This window comes from Hyperoodon ampullatus (assembly GCF_949752795.1).
Source record: "Hyperoodon ampullatus genome assembly, chromosome: 14".
NCBI classification, from domain to species: domain Eukaryota; kingdom Metazoa; phylum Chordata; class Mammalia; order Artiodactyla; family Ziphiidae; genus Hyperoodon; species Hyperoodon ampullatus.
Genome location: NC_136927.1, coordinates 39,679,131 through 39,697,481, shown reverse-complemented (window position 1 = coordinate 39,697,481; position 18,351 = coordinate 39,679,131). Strand labels below are relative to the sequence as shown.

The 18,351-nt window shown below is 47.4% G+C and overlaps 1 protein-coding gene across 2 annotated transcripts in view; it reads right to left on the bottom strand.

Annotated features, from left to right (window-relative positions):
- PRKCB (protein kinase C beta) overlaps positions 1 to 15,920 on the bottom strand; it is a gene marked incomplete at both ends in the record, with an annotated part of 309,492 nt that extends 293,572 nt beyond the window's left edge. For both annotated transcript variants that reach the window (XM_079719618.1, XM_079719617.1), the window contains 2 exons: positions 14,683 to 14,714; positions 15,748 to 15,920. In XM_079719618.1, coding sequence (XP_079575744.1) covers positions 14,683 to 14,714; positions 15,748 to 15,920 — 205 coding nt within the window. The remainder of the gene's footprint in view (positions 1 to 14,682; positions 14,715 to 15,747) is intronic.
- Positions 15,921 to 18,351: the final 2,431 nt, after the last annotated feature.

Here is an 18,351-nt window from a genome sequence, read left to right as displayed (position 1 = left end):
ATATCATCTCTAAAAATAAATAAAGCCTCAACAGTCCATGGACCTCAAAAGTCAACTTCATGAGCCTCCAGCACCTCTTGTCTATACTTTTCACAATGACTTTCAAACTGTGCTGACCATCACCCACAGTGAGAAACACATTTTACATCTGACCCAGTTCACACATGCCTATATATGTATACATGAAATAGAAGTTTTATGCAACAATACTTATGAGTGTCATGCATTCTATTTTCAAGTTTATTTTTTCATGGTGTTCATGACCTACTAAATTGATTTCATGACCCTCAAATGAGCGATGATCCACAGTTTAAAAAACACATTTAAAGGAATTCAAGAAAACTCTCTCCAGAGTGGAGCTGCAAGGAGGTGTAAAGGTGAAGGTCAAGGCACCGAGGTCACGGAGTCCAGGCTTAGAATAAAGAGGGAACCTCCTGTGACTCAGGAGAGCATGGTAGAGGGAAAGTAAGGGGAGGTATGTAAATCCAGGTCTCCTCCCGGGTAGCTAAATGACCTTGGGCAAGCCATTCCCATGTCCTACTTGGATTAAGGCTCTCTGTAAATGGTATTTCAGTGCTGGAAGATACGGTCTATGAATCTACATAGCAACTAAATCAGTTCTAGGAAGAGGCCAAGGATGAAGGCCCGCAGGGCTACGAACAGTCAAGCACATACGGTTTGGAATGTTCAACCTCTAAGAGAGAACCGGAGGCATGTTGTGGACCCCGTAGAGCATCCCCTAGACCCTACTCACACCTGTAGGACCAGGACACACCCTGCTGGGAGTGCTGAAGACCGATGATTCACAGATGCATCCTCCCTGGGACTCTTCCCTTAAAGAAGAAAGCTGCCTTGCCCAAGGTAATGCCAGCTCCCCAGAGCAGCCCACAGCCAGTGCCCACTTGTTGTGGGTCCCCACTGTTCCAATTCTGAAGGGCCATCCCAGCTCCAGCCACGGGATTGGCTTTGGCCTCTATTACAACTATTGCACTGCAGTTCAACTTCTCTCTTCCCTGCCTCCCTCCGTCCCTTACAGGTGTTGTTCCCAAGAGCTCCTCCTCCCATAAGCCACCTGTTTGTAAATCTTCATCTTTGAAGACAAAGCAGCAGTGACATTGGCCAGAGTCACAGGAGGAGACTGAAGTAAAAATGGTGCCTTTAGGACACTTCTCAAAGGTATTTTTGAGAATTATTTTTCAGAACTAACATTTAACAAGCAATCCTATGTTCCTTGCATGCCAGGTCTCATTCAATCCACACGGCATCCTAGGAGGTGGGCTCTGTGCTGTTACCTGCATTTCACAGATGAGGAAACCAGAGATTAAAGAGGTTAAGAAGGGCACCCAAGCCCTCGAATGTGCAGCAATGGAGCTGAGGTCTGAACCCATGCCCTCGACCTCATCCCACTCCACTGCAGCTCTGTGATCACACGTGCCACACTGGATGACACGGATTCACTCACGTCTGTTTCTTTCTCAGATCTCTCCCTCCTCAAGGGCAGGGGCCTCGTGTTATGAATTTTAAGCACTTAGTGTAGAGCCAAGTCCACAGCAGGACCCGGGTGGTAGTAATGACAATACTTGGTGGTGTATTCAGTAGTGATGGTGGTGTATTCAGTAGTGATGGTAGTGGTATTCAATAGTGATGGTGGTGGTAGTCAGTGTTTCATGTGCACTAAGCCTGGGCTGTGCCCTTTCCTAAAGCATTTGGCCCTTTCACTTCCCTATGACTTGAGTCCTGTTATTAGGTGTAAGCGGTGAGTGCTCACTCGGGACCCGCCGCAGATTCAAGGTCAGTCCAGCAGATGCACACTGTACTGGAACTAAGCAGCCATGAGGGCCACGTTGAAACTGGTCTACTAGGTCCCCCAAAATGCCACATGGTATATGCAGCTTCTCCCATCAAGAGGAAGAGTCTCTTCCCCCGTCTCTTTCCTCCTTTATTTCTGGGATGGGCTTGTGATTCCCTTTCACTCATAGAATATGGGAGCAATGACACTGGGCAAGTTCTGAGCCTAGAGTTCTAGAGGCTGGGCCCCTGCTCGTGCACTGGGACTGCACCCACCACCACGTGACCAAGCTTGGGCCAGCCCACTGAAGATGAGAGACCACCTGGAGAAAGGCCCCAGGTGGCCCAGGTGTCCTAGCTGAGGCCCCAGACACGGGTGAGCCCAGCCACGAACAGCCAGTCCTTGCCTAGACCAGAAGGACCACCCAGCTGAGCCCAGTCCAAATTACTGACCCACAGAAACAAGAGCAAAATAACATGGTGGTGATTTGAAGCCACTAAAGGTTTGAGGTGGTTCGTTAAACACCAGATAATTGTGTCCAGTCAAATTAGGTGTTCAGTCAAACATCCAAAAGTAGAACTAACAAAAGATTCTTCCGTAGGAGAGATGACAAATAAGCAAAACACTTTCCCAAAAGAAGTAACCGGGTGAGCTTATTCCTGACTCAAATCAAAGAGTTTGTGATGTCCACCGGCAACTAGAAGCAGCAAGAATTCTGACTGGCTGGAAAACTGGAAATTCTGACAAGAACCAGATTGTTCTACCAGCTAAACGTAAAAAGAGTGTCTCTTTATTTCACTCTAAGCAACACAAACAGACTGTGTTCTCCCCCTAACATCCCCTCCTATGTTTGATAAGATAAAGAGGTCTAGAGTTTCACCTCTCAGGTTTAAAGAAGTCAAGTTAGAGGTAAAATTGGATACACCAGCTCCAAGGAAGTCAAAGGAAACCATGGCTTTGTGAACTAGAGTAGGGTTTGCTGTTCTCAACACTTACCTGTTGTCTTTTGCTCCCGAGCTGGCCAACATGCCGTTGACGCAGCCCTGTGCCCAAGCTCCGGCCACGAGAATGTGAGCAGAAGTGATGTGTGTCCCCTCCTGGCTGAAGTGGTTCTGAAATGAATGTGCTTTCTTGTGTTCCTTCTCCCCTTCCACCTGCCCAGCGGAGAGTTACCTGGAGCCCCAGATGACTGGGCAGGAGGCTGCCTGACCAGGATCGCCTGCAGTGGTCTGTGCCGCGAGTGAGAAATCAATCCCTTTCTCTCAAGCCAGAGGTTTCAAGGCTTATCTGTTATAGTAGTTTTCACAGATTCTGACTAATACCTTAGCAAATAGAGAATGTTTTAAATGCAAGCCCTAAAAGTAGTTTACGAGCTCAAGTTTTCCTGGTATTAACGGAGCTACATTACTGGGTGGGAAAACTGTCAGAATGTCCTGGCTTCTTTGTTCTACAGTTTGCAACCGACAGGCAACATTGAAATGGGAAGCAGATGTCCCCCCAAAAAGGCAAACAGCACCATCCCTCAATGGGTGACTGCAGAAGGCGCTTGTCTCCTGTACAGATTTCACTTCTGTGTGCAAAACTGAAAAAGTCCCCACTAACATTTCTCAGATTCTCAGTGACTTAAAACTATGTACTTTTTTTGACCACGCCATGTGGCTTGTGGGATCTCAGTTTCCCGAGCACGGCTTGAACCTGGGGCCTCGGCAGTGAAAGCGCAGAGTCCTAACCACTGGACCGCTAAGGAATTCCCAAAACTCTGTGCTTTTTAGTTGTTTCTGTTAAAGTGGAATATATGTTACAGAAAAGTGGGTACGTGTCTATAGCTCAATGGATGGTCACAATCTGAACCCACCATGTAACCAGCACCCAGATCAAGAAACAACATCTCCAGCACCCTAGTAGCCCCTCCTAGTCCCCACCAGCCCCACTGTGGGTAATCACCATCCTAACTGCTATCGCCTATGATTACTTTCACCTGTCCCTGACCTTCAAGGACATGGAATCATACAGAACGTCCTGGCATCTTAACTCACAGGTTGTTTGTGAGAGTCATCTATGCTGTGTATAGCTGGAGTCTGTTCATTCTCGTTGCTGTATGGTATTCCATTATGTACCCACTATTCTACTCAGATGGCCATTTCAGTAGCCTGCAGTTTATATTACGTCAAAGGTAATTATTCTCACTCCAGTCCACCAGGGTCCCAAAGAAGGGACTTCAGTGGAGAAACTCTTTATCTTCACAGTGAAACATGGCCAAAGCCTGAGGCTCTGCCCAAAGTTAAGACTGCAGCATTCACATACTTCTGAAAATCACTTCTCAACAGGCTTTAATGAGGGCAATTTTTTTTTTGGTTCAAACAAAAATGACCAGAGCTTGTAAACTAGGAAGTGATACACTCTTTATAAAAATCACAGATCAAGCTATACCAAAACTAGCACCAAAAGCCAAATCAAATGACTCTCTCAATGGAGTTATTCTCCCCTATACCATTCATTCATTTAAAAAGTATCTACAAGCACATACCATATGCCAGGTATGGAGCCAAGTACTCCAGAAACAACATGGAATGAGACAGATGTGGTTGGTCCCTACTCTCACGAAAATTACTTTCTTGTGGGGAAGACAAACACTAAACACTCAAATAAATATACAATTAGAAAACGTAAAAGTGACAAGGGGTTATGAGACTACAGGGGGAACCTGATTTGGAAGATCAGGGAAGGCTTCTCTGAAAAGGTGACATTTGAGCTAACTTCTGAAGGAGAAGTAGGAGGCGAGTGGGGGAAGAGGAAAGGGAAGAGCAATTCAAGCTGAAGACAGAGCAGGTGCAAAAGCCCTAGGTTGGGCAGGGCTGTGTCATACTGAGAAAGACCACCAGCTGGGTCTTCAACCAGAAAGTGAAAAATGCAAGTGGAAGCGTGGTACAAGGGGAGGATTGTGAGGGCCCAGATCAGGCAAACTTGTAACTCATGTTAAGGATTCTGGACTTAACCCTGGGAAAAACAGAGAGCCAGCCACCAAAACATAGACCTCTAACCAAAATAGAAAACAGTCCCTCACCACCCTATATGCCAATCCTGCATCCCTAAGTGTACTGGTGGCCCAGATAGACTTATTAATACCTCCAACCATACATTTTGCTACGCACGAAAAAAAATCCAGATAACTATCAAAATTCTCATTTGCCGCTTTGCCTAAACTGTAAAGAATGATCCCCCCCTTTAGGGAGGGAAGGTCTTCAAAATAGGGCTATTCCATAAAAATCCACCACAACAAGAGACCGTCCTGCAGAGCTCACCCTCTACCTTCCCCCACATTATTAGCTAGCTTCTTCAACCCAAAAGAGCACATGAACATCCCACGCAGAGGCTGAAGGGACCCCCAAATTTTAAAGGTGAACTGGTCAGAAATCTATTTGAAGTTGAAACGCCATCAACACGTTTCCAAAATGAGGCAGCAGGTGGGGCAATCACAGATTTCAATTCAGCTTTCTGAGGTTTCCCACAAAATTAAAGCATCAAAAGCCAGGAAACTGTAGCACAGGAAGCACTGCGCTCACCCATGTTCAGATCACCTCTCTGACGGCAGCTGAGCACTCCTCCCTCAGATCCATTGTCAGTTTGCCTGAGTGCTCTTGACCACGACCTGTAAGCACATTCATTCTTGCATCATGTCCTTGACTCAGGAGCATTCATCTTGCCTCCCAAGACTCTAAACTCAGTAAGGACAAGACAGTGCCCAGCCCTAGAAATAATGGAAACAGCCCTGTTCATCAAGTACTCACTGTATGTCAGGCAAGGTGCTCAGGAAGCACCTGCCATGTGCCCTATAAACTAGGTTCTGTCACTGCCTTTGACCTCTGGAAGAACCAAATTTCAAAGAGTTTAAGTAACATGTTCAAGGTCCCAGAGTAAGAAGCCAAGATTTATACCCATGCCTTTCTGTCTCCAAAGCACAAATTCTTCACCACCGGTACAGCATGTGCTCAATAAACACGAGCTGGGTGCACGATAGCAGTAGAGAAGGCGAAAAGGAGTGGGAGGATTCCTTCTACAGAAAAAAATCACTTCTGTGGCCCTCTACGGTTAAGGATGCAGTGAAGAGCAATATCCCTATTGTTAGAACCATAAAAACAACCCAGTAACCATCTCCCAAAATAGGATAATCAACAGTATGACTGACACGAACGTTGAAACATCTCTTTAGGATGTGAAAAATGGCAGCAGCCCCTGGATGCTCTGGGAACGTTCCCCCACTGCTCCTAAATGGTCGTTTCCGCTCCTCTTACCTGACCTCCAACCCTACCAGCCTGGAATTTCAGGATCTGAGTCACGGCAATTATGGCCTCAGAATGCATCTCATGCTCTTTTTCAAACATTTCGCCATTTCACTCACCCACACACATCTCGCTCGACAGCAATGACAACAGCCACTTCCTAGTCACTACGCTGCCTTCACGAGGTCCAGACCCCCGACAGGACGCTCCCCTCCCACCAGCTCATCCCTCACACACCCTCCTTCCTGTTCCCCGCATGAGCCCCTTTCTCTTCTCCAGGGCTCCACTTGTGCTGTCCTCTGCCTGAAACACCCTCCCCGGCCCCCACCCCCGTGTCAATCTGGGAACTCCTACTCCTGCTGGAAGATTGTTCCCAAATGTCAGTTCCTGTGTGGAATCTTCTCCACCCCTCCTAGGAGGAAGGATGTCATTCAAAGCTTTTTCACGCCCTCGGTGTAACACTTCTCATTTATGTACCAGAAGTAATTGGCCATGTGCTGTTCTCCCCTCAAAAGACGAGGGAGATTTTCAAGGAAAAGCATGGTGTCTTATTTCTCTCCAAAGCCCATATTGGAACCTGACATTATACAATATATTTCTAAGTTACTTGTTAATTGCTATTCTTCTACTAAAATGTATTAATTGCTATTCTTCTACCAAATGTCTCTGAGGGCAGGGATTCTGTCTTGTTCACTGCTCTAGTTCCAGTGCTTAGAACAGTACCTGATACATGGTAGGCACTCAATAAATATTTACTGAATGAATGGATAGATGGACAGATGGCTAGATGGATGTGGAAGTGGATGGATGGATGGATGGATGAATAGATGGATGATGGATGGAAAAACAACTGGGTGGATAGAGGAATGGATTGGTGGGTGAGTGGGAAGATGGATGGATAGATGGATGGGTAGATAAAGGCAGGACCATGTTTCACCAGCCCAGGGTCACAAAGCCATGGAGAAACAAAGCCAGGATAGGAAATCAGGTCTGTCTGATATTTGAACCTTCATTCTCAAGCCCAATTTTTACTGCCTGTCTAGAAGCCCAAAGTCTGGTCACTGGGCAGTGGCAAGGTAAAGGAAGAGTCTAGAATTCCCCCCAGGAACATGGTTATTGTTGAGCAAAGTTAATTTCCATTTACTTAGCAAATGCCAAGACTCAATAAGGGGGATCAGAGCCCTCTTAGTCTGGGTCTGAGTTCCCCTTCTGACCGGGTAGGGCAAATTTCTGCGCGTGGGCTGAGGGAAAAAGAGACCTCCAAGAGATACAAACAAGCAGGCCAAGGACAATGAAAAGGTAACAACAACAGCAACAATAACAACGGTAATATTAAAAGACTGACACTCCTGAATAAAGGCTACCGTCTCTTCCAGAGCCTGCAGTTGCTGTGCTTTTCAACCCTCTATAACACAGAGCTTCCTTCCAACACCAAACATTTCCAGGGAAGACACTGAACTCCCCTTCCCTACTCACAAGGAGGAAAAGCCAGTAAGAAATCAGGCCCAGAGGTAGAACAGCATGAGGCTCAACATTAGGTAAAAGTGGGTTAGTGGTAGAAACTAACACATCTTTATGTTTCCATAATTCCCTGTAGTCCCTTTATAAGAAAAACAATAAAGAACATTTACGAAGTACCCAGATTTGTATTAGAGAGACTGAGACTTTCTCCTTGAAGGAATCAGAAAAATGGAAAGAGAATTGACAAAGGATCTTTTTCTATGTGTGAGTCAACGCTGCTTATTGTGAAACTACTTAAAAATTATCTTCCAAATAAGAGAAAACACACTGCCTAAACCAGTGGAATGAATGGTTGTAGAAAATCAGACATGGACCCAGGATGAGGAAGGTATTCAGGAGAAAATGCAAGTAATCCTGTGCCCCTGAAAACTGGCTTTCAGCTCACAAATGCCTTTCACTGATAGATTTTGCTCTCTCTCTCTTTTTTAATTGAAGTATAGTTGATTTACAATGTTGTGTTAGTTTCTGGCGTACAGCAGAGTGACTCAGTTATACACTTTAATACCTTGCAATAAACTATAATGGAAAAGAATCTCTGTGTGTGTATATATACATATATATGTAGAACTGCTCTCTCTTTTTATTTATTCTCAATCTATTGCCTCAGACTTGCCCCTCCACCTCTGAAATGATCTGATTCTTCTCCTTTAGAGCAGCCACCTCGAACTGCAACCCCTGAACAAAAAGGAAGTCAGCTCATTATGAGTTATTAGCTAAGAGGAGATGACGTTCTCTGTCAAACTGAGAAGGAAGCCATCTTAACGTAGCTGTCTAACTCTACTAAATATTCATCTTACTTGCAACCATGGCACAAATAAAGATTCAGGGCTTCTCCACAGGACGTCACAGAGATAAGACCTCCTGCGTATCTTTATCCAGGTTATAAGCAGCTTCACAGTACAGATTTTTAGCTCTGGCTCCTTGACAACTCAGACTTTCTCCAATTACCTCAAAGAATGAGAAGTTGTCTGCTTTTTGGTTTTTGTTTTTGTTTCTGTGCAGCATGTGGGATCTTAGTTCCCTGACCAGGGATCGAACCCGAGCCCCCTGCATTGGAAGCTCAGAGTCTTCACCACTGGACTGGCAGGGAAGTCCCTGGTTTTTGTTTTTAATTCCCAGGCCCAAGAATTCCCTGACTCCACCCCAACCCTTACATCGGTTAGCATCCCCTACACATTCCCATAGCACCCTGTACATTTCCTTCCAAGTACTTAACAAGAGTGAAATTAAATATTGGTGCAATGCTTTGTAGAATGTCTCATCTCCCCCATTACACTGTAAGCTCCGCGACAGTAAGGATCCTCTCAACCTCATTCACCCTTGTATTCCTGCCGTCTAACGTAACTCCTGACGCAGAGAGCTTAATGAGTGAATATTTTTTGGAAGGATGGATGGATGGATGGACAAATGGATGTATGTGGTAAATATATAAATTTCCTACCAGACTGTCAAGCAGCCATCACACCTCCAAATACCACAAGTAAACATTGTGATTTTTGTAGACGCTATAAAAAAGCTATCACACAATTTCAATGGAGAGATAGGATGAATGAAGTCAAAGAATCCTTGAGATTAGATCAAATGCCAAGAATAAGGGACCAAGCTTTTGAACACATCAGCCAGGGATGATGAACTGTTCGGCTGATCCCCCTCCCCACCCAAGAATTAATTGGACTGCAAAGACAAAAGACCAGAGGATTAAAAATTGTACTTAATAATTTAACGACCTGTAGCTGAAAAGCATCAAAAGGAGATGCATAATCTCAAAATTGTGACGTACTGATCTATTTGCGTGTGTGTGCACATGTGTGTACATGTGTGCACGTGTGTGTACGTGTGTGCATGTGTGGAGAAAGAAAGAGACAGACGGAGGAAAGAGGACCCCAACAGCAAGAACATGTACAATTTATTTTCAAACCTTCAGTTTACCTTTTGACCAGTTAACTTCTCTATATCTTTTTCTTTATTGACCCAAATACACTATAAACATGCTATATCTGGTTCTGGGCAGTACCTGAAGTATCACTGGTAGTCAGAAATAATATATTTTTTAATGAGTTTCTAATAACTGGTATATCATATCAACTAGATTTTCAAAGGTCATGTTTTCCATATTTACTTGGAAAGGCATTCTGTTGCCCAGTGACAGGAATTGGCTGTTGCCTCTTCAACAAATCAACCCTCCTCCTTGCTTAGACCCAGCATTAACCTACCCTTAAATTTTTAAATTTCATTTGGGATTTTGAGCCCCAATTCCCACTTCAGGTGGAAAAAATTAAAAAGTCAAACCAACAAACACAAATTCAAAAAGCCTCTACCTTTTATCCACATGGAACCCCCAGGACACATTCAGAAGAGCCAAGAGATACGTGGAGCCTCACTCACAGGCCTCTGGGATCTGCTTCCGAGCAGGGAGGGAAGTGGAATAATAGAGGCTTGACTGCACACAAAAAAGGCCCCATTTATGATTCTACTGAGAAAGTTCAACCTGAAATTCAGGATATCATAGTTCCTAGGGAAAATATGCCAAAAATAAAATGAACCTTCGATTCATCTTTGACTATTGTTTTTAAAAAGTACATATTCTAATCTCAAAGTGTTAACCACAGACTAAAATAAACTTGTATCCTGTAAAGTTGATGTTGATGAAACCAGCAATGGTTGTATTCATGCAATACTTTGGGGATTTTTAAGAATAATGTCTATTAGAAGGCTTTAAAAAGCACAGGGAACTATATTCAATCTCCTGGGATAAACCATAATGGAAAAGAATGTGTAAAACAAGAATGTCTCTATGTGTGTAACTGAGTCACTTTGCTGTACAGCAGAGATTGACACGGCATTGTCAATCAACTCTACTTCAATTAAAAAAATAAAATAAAATAAAGAAGGCTTAAAAACTTGTTCTCTAATCTATACAGGAAAGGAAAGAGCTGGTTTACTCATTATAGTCATCAGTGCTAGGTCTACATAGTCAGAAAATTAGTGCACTGGGGTTCTTCTAGAGGGTCCATGGCAAGTTTAGATTTTTCTCACAAGAAGGGTGAGAAAAGACAACCTAAACAAGCTGGCTCTCTGGGGCTAGACTCACTGGTGTCACCTAAAGTCTATGAAGAAACATACCGAAGAAGAAACCCATCTAAATACATGAAAGAGCCATAGTCATTTAATGAGTTCCCAAATTAACTCTCTCCCCTTTTGACACAGTTTCCTACAGCTAATCAAGTAATAATGATCATCTCACTTAGAGTTATCGATAGTGGATATTTCTCTTGTACGACCTCATTACTCCTCACCATAACCCTATGAGGTAGGTACTATTAGCCCATTTCACAGATGAGAAGACCGAGGCCACTACAAATGGATGACTTGCCCAAGTTCACACAGTAAGTAGGTGGCAGAGCACAGATTCAAACCCAGTTCTGACTCCAATCCCATGCTAGGAATTCTGGATCCCTATATTTTATTGCCTCCCTATTTCTAATTAAGTGACTTCCTTAAAAAATTTTTTTCTCTCTCTGCCCAAGTGTAAAAGTTTCTTTGGGTAAGAGCTTAATTCCACCCAAAGCCTTGTCTTAATTACAATGACAGCACAAATGTTGGTCCGTGGCTCCTCTAAAGAATGTCACAGAGAGAAGTCTGCCTTGCTTATCTGAGCCGTCCTATTTCTAATCCAGAATTTAGGGAGCTTCATAATAGAGATTCTCAGCTCCAGTCCCCTGTCACCAGAGACATTCTTAAACTACCTCACAGAGAATGGTTTTATAGAAAATACAGAGTGGAAACAAAAAGGGAGAAATTATGTAGCAGTCAATCTAGAGTTCTGTACAAAAGCAAGAAAGTCTATTCTTAAACTCCCCTGAGCTCACAGAAATCCACAATTTCCCATGGTTTACGGACTTTCCATCCTTCCTATCTCAAGCCATCCCAGCACCCCCAATTTCCATGGCAGCACCATGGAGCATGGGGCTCAGTGGTTTCCTTGCCTTATGATCATCCTACACAACTCCTACCCAAGAAAGGCAGAGACTAGATCCTCTCTCCACTTCTACTTTTGAAATGGAAAACCCCCCACCATAGCTTTTATCTGGGAACATGGCTACCTGAAATTAACCTTACATTTCCCACATACTCCTTTGCAGCAAGGTGTGGGCATGTGATTAAGTTCTAGCTAATAGCATATAGGCAGAAGTATCAGAGGCAACTTCCAGGACAGTGAGCATGTGTCCTTCACCTTTCTGTACCTTTCCTCCTCCTGCTGGCTGAAATAAGGCTGTGATGACTGGAGAGTCCAGCATCCTTCTTGGACTCTGAAATAATTTTCACTCCTGGGATAGTAGAGCAGAAAACTGAAAGGAACATAGCACCTTGGGCTCTGAACTTCTGACTTTGGTGAGAGAATAAAACCGTATGTACTTTCTATAACATACTGATCCCATTTTAATTAGATTCACTTTAAGAGGAAAAATGTGGTACAAAAATACTCAGATAAGGAACTCCTCTCTGATTCCAAAACTAGTCCCAGGTATCTCTGAGCACATCTGAGGATAATCTGTCACCTTCCAGGATATCCCGAAGCATGAGATCCTAAGCATCTCAATTTCAAGGGCTGTCAATGTGCCCCTTCCCCTCTCTTGCTCCTTCCCACTCCAGCCCAAATGGAATTTACTACCAAAGCAGTGACACAGGGTGACCAGACGTTCACAGCTGGATTTAGACTCTCACCTGGCAGCCAGTTCCATAGCAAATCAACCCTGCAGAGCCAGTCTCCTCTCACACCAGCTGCCCCACCACTGGGTTACTTTGGAGACAATCATAGGAGCTGATATTTTCTGAGTGCTTAGTCTGTGCTGAACTCTGGTCCAATCATCTTATATACTGTAACAACTTGGAGCCGCTCAGCAATTTTTTAAGGTAGGTATTGTTACATGGACCCATTTTATACACAAGGAGCCTGAGGTACAGAGAGGCTAAGTAAAATGGCTGGGAACCCTCAAGCCAAGATTCAAACTCACAGTGGTAGCCTGATAGCCTGTGCACATGTTCACTACCCTACACTGCCTCTCAGGGAGAGGAGAAAAAGAAAGGCAATTAAAAAAAAATTTTTTTTAACATGCCTACCTCTAAAGCTGCCGTATTTCATTAGAAACTTTCATTCTGCTTTACTCACTGCACCAGAAAATGCCTACCATTTTCCTGGCTTTGAAAAAACAGATCTGCTGCTTCAGATGTGTCATTACCTGCACACTGAGAAGTTAACTTTCCCAACCGTTAGTAACTGCAGAGCAGGTGGGATAGGAAAGCAGCAATAAAAATGTTCAAAAACCACCCCTGACCTCAGCAAGAGACAAAGACAGAAAGCGACTCATGGAAGTGAGAGGTAACCTCAAAGATCTTCTACGTGTTCCCACGCTAAGGCACCCCTGGCATTCTGCTTAAGGAGTCAAAGTTCTAGAAAACAATCCAACCGTGTGCACCAAGGCCGAAATTACTGCCATTTAAAGGAACGTGGGAAGTCCTCTGGTGCAGTGCATAAAATTGGGGCTCCAAACCTTGGTAAAAGAGGGCAGGGGTTGGGGGTCTACGAGGCTCACTGGCTGAGCGGGCTCTGCCCAGATCTCAGGTGAGAGGTCATAGAAGCCTCCGAAGAAACCAGTGCCACGCTGCCAGCACTCCGCACAACTGACAATGCCACTCACTCTCATCAGGGATCACTTTACTTTCCTCTGGAGGGTGGAGGTGCTACAACAGAACTGTCAGTCAGTGCTAAGTCACATCTCAGACTCTTTAACATTCAAATGTTTTCTTCCCCTGATCTAAACCCAGATCGCCAGGGCAATCAACTTGCCCCTAAGACACTCCCCAGAAATGTGATATTTCTCACCAAACTCAACCACGTGCACCTGGTCTACAATGGGTGACAGGGGGACCTTCCAGACCAGAGGTTGCAAACTCGAATGCCTTACAGGGGCCAAAAATGGATGAAGCAGGCCTGGTTGGGATTGACTGAGACAAAATGGTGCATGTGCACCCTGTCCACAAAAACTGCTGCTCTCAGCTCCAAATGATGGTTCTAAAAAGAAAGTGGGACCAATGCTCAGCAAACTTGAAGCTGCAAAGTCAGATACTTTATGAAATCTCCCAGTTCTAAAATGTTGGCATCAAATTCAAAAAATGTTTGACAGGGCTTCCCTCGTGGCGCAGTGGTTGAGAGTCCGCCTGCCGATGCTGGGGGCTCGGGTTCGTGCCCCAGTCCGGGCAGATCCCACATGCCGCGGAGCGGCTGGGCCCGTGAGCCATGGCCGTTGATCCTGCGCGTCCGGAGCCTGTGCTCCGCAGCGGGAGAGGCCACGGCGGTGAGAGGCCCGTGTACCGCACACAAAAAAAAAAAAAAAAAAAAAGTTTGACACCCTAAAGGCTAAACAAAACTACAGATGATTTGGCATCTGGAGAGCAAATCCGCAACCAGAGACGGCCGAGTCACCACTAGGCTGGGCATCCCTGGCTAGGGTCAAGGATCTCAAACCCGATGCAAAGACCCCGTCACTTGGAGTCCTTCCTGTATCTAGCCAGAAGATAGAAAGTGCAATTTAAACCGGGATCTGAGAAGCACCCCAATAGGAACCACTTCTTTCAGAGAGGGAGGAGGCCCAGGGGACAACCACAGTCGCCTTCCTAGGGGATGCACCATCTGCGGAGGCAGGGGCCACCTGTAGAGACCTCTATGAGGCAGGGGAAGTGGAAGGACACATGAACAGGAATTGGGGGGGGAGGGTATCTCAAGAAGAAGTGGCCAGGCGGGATAGGTTCAGGAGAACCTATTCTGACTCTTCTGGTGCTGGTTAGGGAGAAAGGGCGGATGCACTTCCTTGGCCAGCTGAGCCTCCCAGCTCCACTGGTCCTTCCTGGATGGAGCATCTTTGCCGCATGTACACACACCACTTTTAAAGACCTTTCTGTGGTGAATTCCTAGTTTGGGAGGTCACTCTGACAAATGTAATTCCTTCACTCTCTGCCTATCTCAGTCACTTCCAGAAAGTCTTTTTCACCTTCTCCTCCCGCAAACAGCATCCTTAGAACGCCACAGCCTACCTTGGCACTGGAATCCTTGCTTCCCGAAGCCCCTGCAAAGGCAGAAGGAGACATGTCAGGCAGCCCGAGGGGCCCAGCCACCAGTTAGTTCCCCCCTAGAGTCACCCCACTTCCCCCTGCCCCCCTAGCCCAGGTGCAACCTCCCAGCCACAGGCGGGTGCCCAAGAGTCTTCCGCCTCTGCGGGGGAGGGGGTAGGTGGGAGCTCAGCGGTAACCTCCACCTCCCCTCAAAAGGCAGAAGAGAGAAGGCTGCGACCACCAGGTGGCGGGGTGGGGGGAGCGTTTCCGTCTTGGTGGGAGGCGGCGGGCAGGCGGGAGTTCTGCCCACAGAGATGCCCGAGTGCCCTCGGGGAAAGAGAAAAAGACGCATCGCGAGGGAGGAGGGGAGAGCCCCCGCGGCGGTGGCATTCCCAGAGGGACTGGGAGAGAGAGAGGACTCCCCATGCCTAGAGGGACCGGGGAGCGGAGGGTCCCCGCAGTGATGTGAAGGGGGGGAAACTGAAGAGTGGAAAGGGGAACCCAGGCCCTCAGGGAGAAGCAATAAGAGCTAACACGGGGCGCTGCCCCCGGAGACACAGAGGAGGAGGAAAGAATGCCCCATGCCCGCAGGGAGACAGAGAAAGGACACCCAGGGCGCTGCCCCCAGAAAGGAGGGAAGGGGGTGAGGGTGCCTCGAGCCCGGAAGGAGACAGAGAGATAGGGAACCCCTCACGAGAGGGCACTCGAGGCGCTGCCCTCCCGGGGAGGGAAAGCGGAGCCCTGAGCCCTGTGGAGAAAGGGCGCCCGCGCCGCGACCCCTAGGCGCTCCGAGGCAGCTGGGAGGAAGAGAGGGCACGAGGCACCCGCGATCGGCTGTTTGGGACCCCGGAGAGCGGGAAGCCGCAGGGCTGTCCACCGGGGAGTCCGGGACAGAAGGGTCCGGAGCGGGAGCCCGGGATCTGGGGCCGCGGCGGGGCTTATCCTCCTCGGAGGCGCGGGGGGCGCGGAGGACGCGAAGAGGGGGTCCCCGCGCGCGGCGCTGCCCTCGGAGCCCCGGGAAGGTGCCCTGAGCCAGCGCGCTCTCACCAGATGAAGTCGGTGCAGTGGCTGCAGAAGGTGGGCTGCTTGAAGAAGCGGGCTGTGAATTTGTGGTTCTTCACCTCGTGCACGTTCTTCTGCCGGAGGGCGCCTTTGCGGGCGAAGCGCACCGTGCTCTCCTCGCCCTCGCTCGGCGGCGGCCCCGCAGCCGGGTCAGCCATCTTGCGCGCGGGGAGCGGGAGCCCGAGAGGTGCCGGCCAGGGGCCGCGGTACCGCGGGCTGCGGGCCCGGGAGGCGCGGGAGAAGGCGGCCGCTCTGCCGCCCGGGGCCGCGGACGCTTCTCCTGCGCCGGCTCTGGCGGCCGCGGCGCGCGGAGCTGGGGCTGTCACTCGCCCAGCTGCAGCCACTCGACCAGCTGCGCTTGGCACCGCTGGCCCCAGCTGCGGGGGAGGGAGGCGGAGCCGCGGGCAGACCCCGCCTCCATCATTTGCATCGCCCCCGGGCTCCGCCCAGAGCCGCCAGCTGCTTTACATACTGGCACCCCGAGGCTGCCGGCCTCCCAGAGAAGCGTTCTCAGCCGCAGCGCTGCGACGCGAGGACCGCAGCCAGGGACCGCCAGACCTGAGCCTCGCCCGCTACCTCGTCCTCGGCCTGGGTTGCATGAAGGCGATGAGCACCTTGGGTGCGCCCCGAGGGAACCGAGAACGGGGGCTGAGGCCTGGCGGGGGTAGGGGGTGGAAAGGGTGGGTGCGACGGTTTCCACCCAGGCCACTGCAGAGACTGGTACCCATCCACCCTGTATCCGTGCCATTGGTCATTCTGCACGCGTCTCCTGGAGGGATGGGCTACCGCTGTCACTCATTCGGAAAGGCCTGTGGATCCACACACTTACACACACATACGCACACACTACTGCAGAGGGAGGGGAGGGGCAATCTTTACTTTGTATATACACGTCTAACTCCACCACAAAGACAATTCTTGGCTTTGCTTGCCTGACCATTTATAAGAAAACTCCCTGCCTTCTGTCCATCCCCTCCACAAAGAGACTCAGCTTCCTCAACTGTGATATGGGGCCATTAAAGGGCGTGGGGAGAAATTTAAGAGGCCAGTATTTCCTCAACTTTCATTCATTCTTGACCCTTCTTCACAAATGCTGGTAATATTTGTGCACCATCTAGAAAAAAATCTCTATCTAGTTTCTGAGTTCAAATAGCAAGACGTATCCTTACTATGAAAATCTCTCCAGATGCTGCCACTTGCCCAAAACACCAGCATCTGAGGCCCTCTTTTGTTTGTTAAGGGAGATTCACAAATTTTAGAGAGATGTTAAAGACATTAACATCCAACTGGGACTCTCTCCTGGATGGAATCTGAAGGATGGAAAGGTAACCAAAAGAGTAATAATTGTCTACATAAGCAATGCAGTGTGTTTTAGTGCCCCATCCACACACTGCATCTAAACATCCCCCCACCATGCCCCACACTCTGGGAATACAGTGCTGCATTAGACTATGAACTCCTGCACTAGACCTAGGCTCTGAGAGGAGGCTCTGCTCACCATTGTGTCACCTTGCGCCCAGCTCTGTGCCTGACACCTTCTCAGAGCTCAATAAATATTGGTTGAATAAGTGAGTAATTGTGTGAACAAGTGAGTGAATGAAAACTTAAAGGACATTACCCCCTACCCCCAACCCGTGTCCAGTAGGTGTTCAATAATAATAAACATCAGGTGCTAAGTGGGTGTCACAGGTACTTGCAGTGTCTTATTTAGACCCCTCAACAACCCTGTGTAGGTCTAGTGACTTTTATGATGGATAAAGACAACGAAGCTCAGAGTGTTTAAGATAGACCTCCGAAGTCACATTGTTGTTGAGTGGTGGTTAAACCTGCCTAAGTACAAAGCATACCGGTGACAAAAGGGTGAAGGAAAACAGGATGGAATTGAACCAGCTACACTGAACTTCTGCCTAGTGAAGCTCAGGTCCTACTAGGATGATTTTACCTGGAAGCTGCTGAGTCTAAGTCGTTATTAAGTGGCATGTGGAGAGCAATGGCTGTCATAATAGAATGTCCTTTTCCTACGTAGTAACTCAAAGGAAACAAGGAAAAAATAGCATTCACTTTTAAGGTTGACATGTTTGGGAAACTGGACGTGCCTGTCTATTATTAGTCCTTTAAGAGGCCCCATCATCTCCCAGGGAAGCTTGTGAAAACATCCCAGGAGACACTGCTGCTGAAGTTGATTTTCTTTGAACTGATGAGCTGGAAGCTTGAAGCCCACATCCTGCCTTTTGAACCAAGAGCTCTGGATGACTTTGGTCTGTAACAACAAACAGTACCTCATGGGGCCTGGGCCTAAAGATGCAAGGGCTGGTAGATCCTGAAGAACCACTCAATTCCTGGAGGGGCTGCACCATCTGAATATGAGGAACACAGTTCCCATTGGACCCAGATCCTATAGGGCAGGGGTCTCAGACTTGTGGCCCTTGGACACGTTCTTTTAGCCAGCCCAGTGAACATTTATTTTTTGGTTCACATTGGTAGAATTTCACCTAAATATCCAGATTCTGACTTCTCTAGGAAAAAAATTTATGGTTACATGGAGCCTGCATTCTTCTACTTCCTCATTCATTTGTTTACTCATTCAGG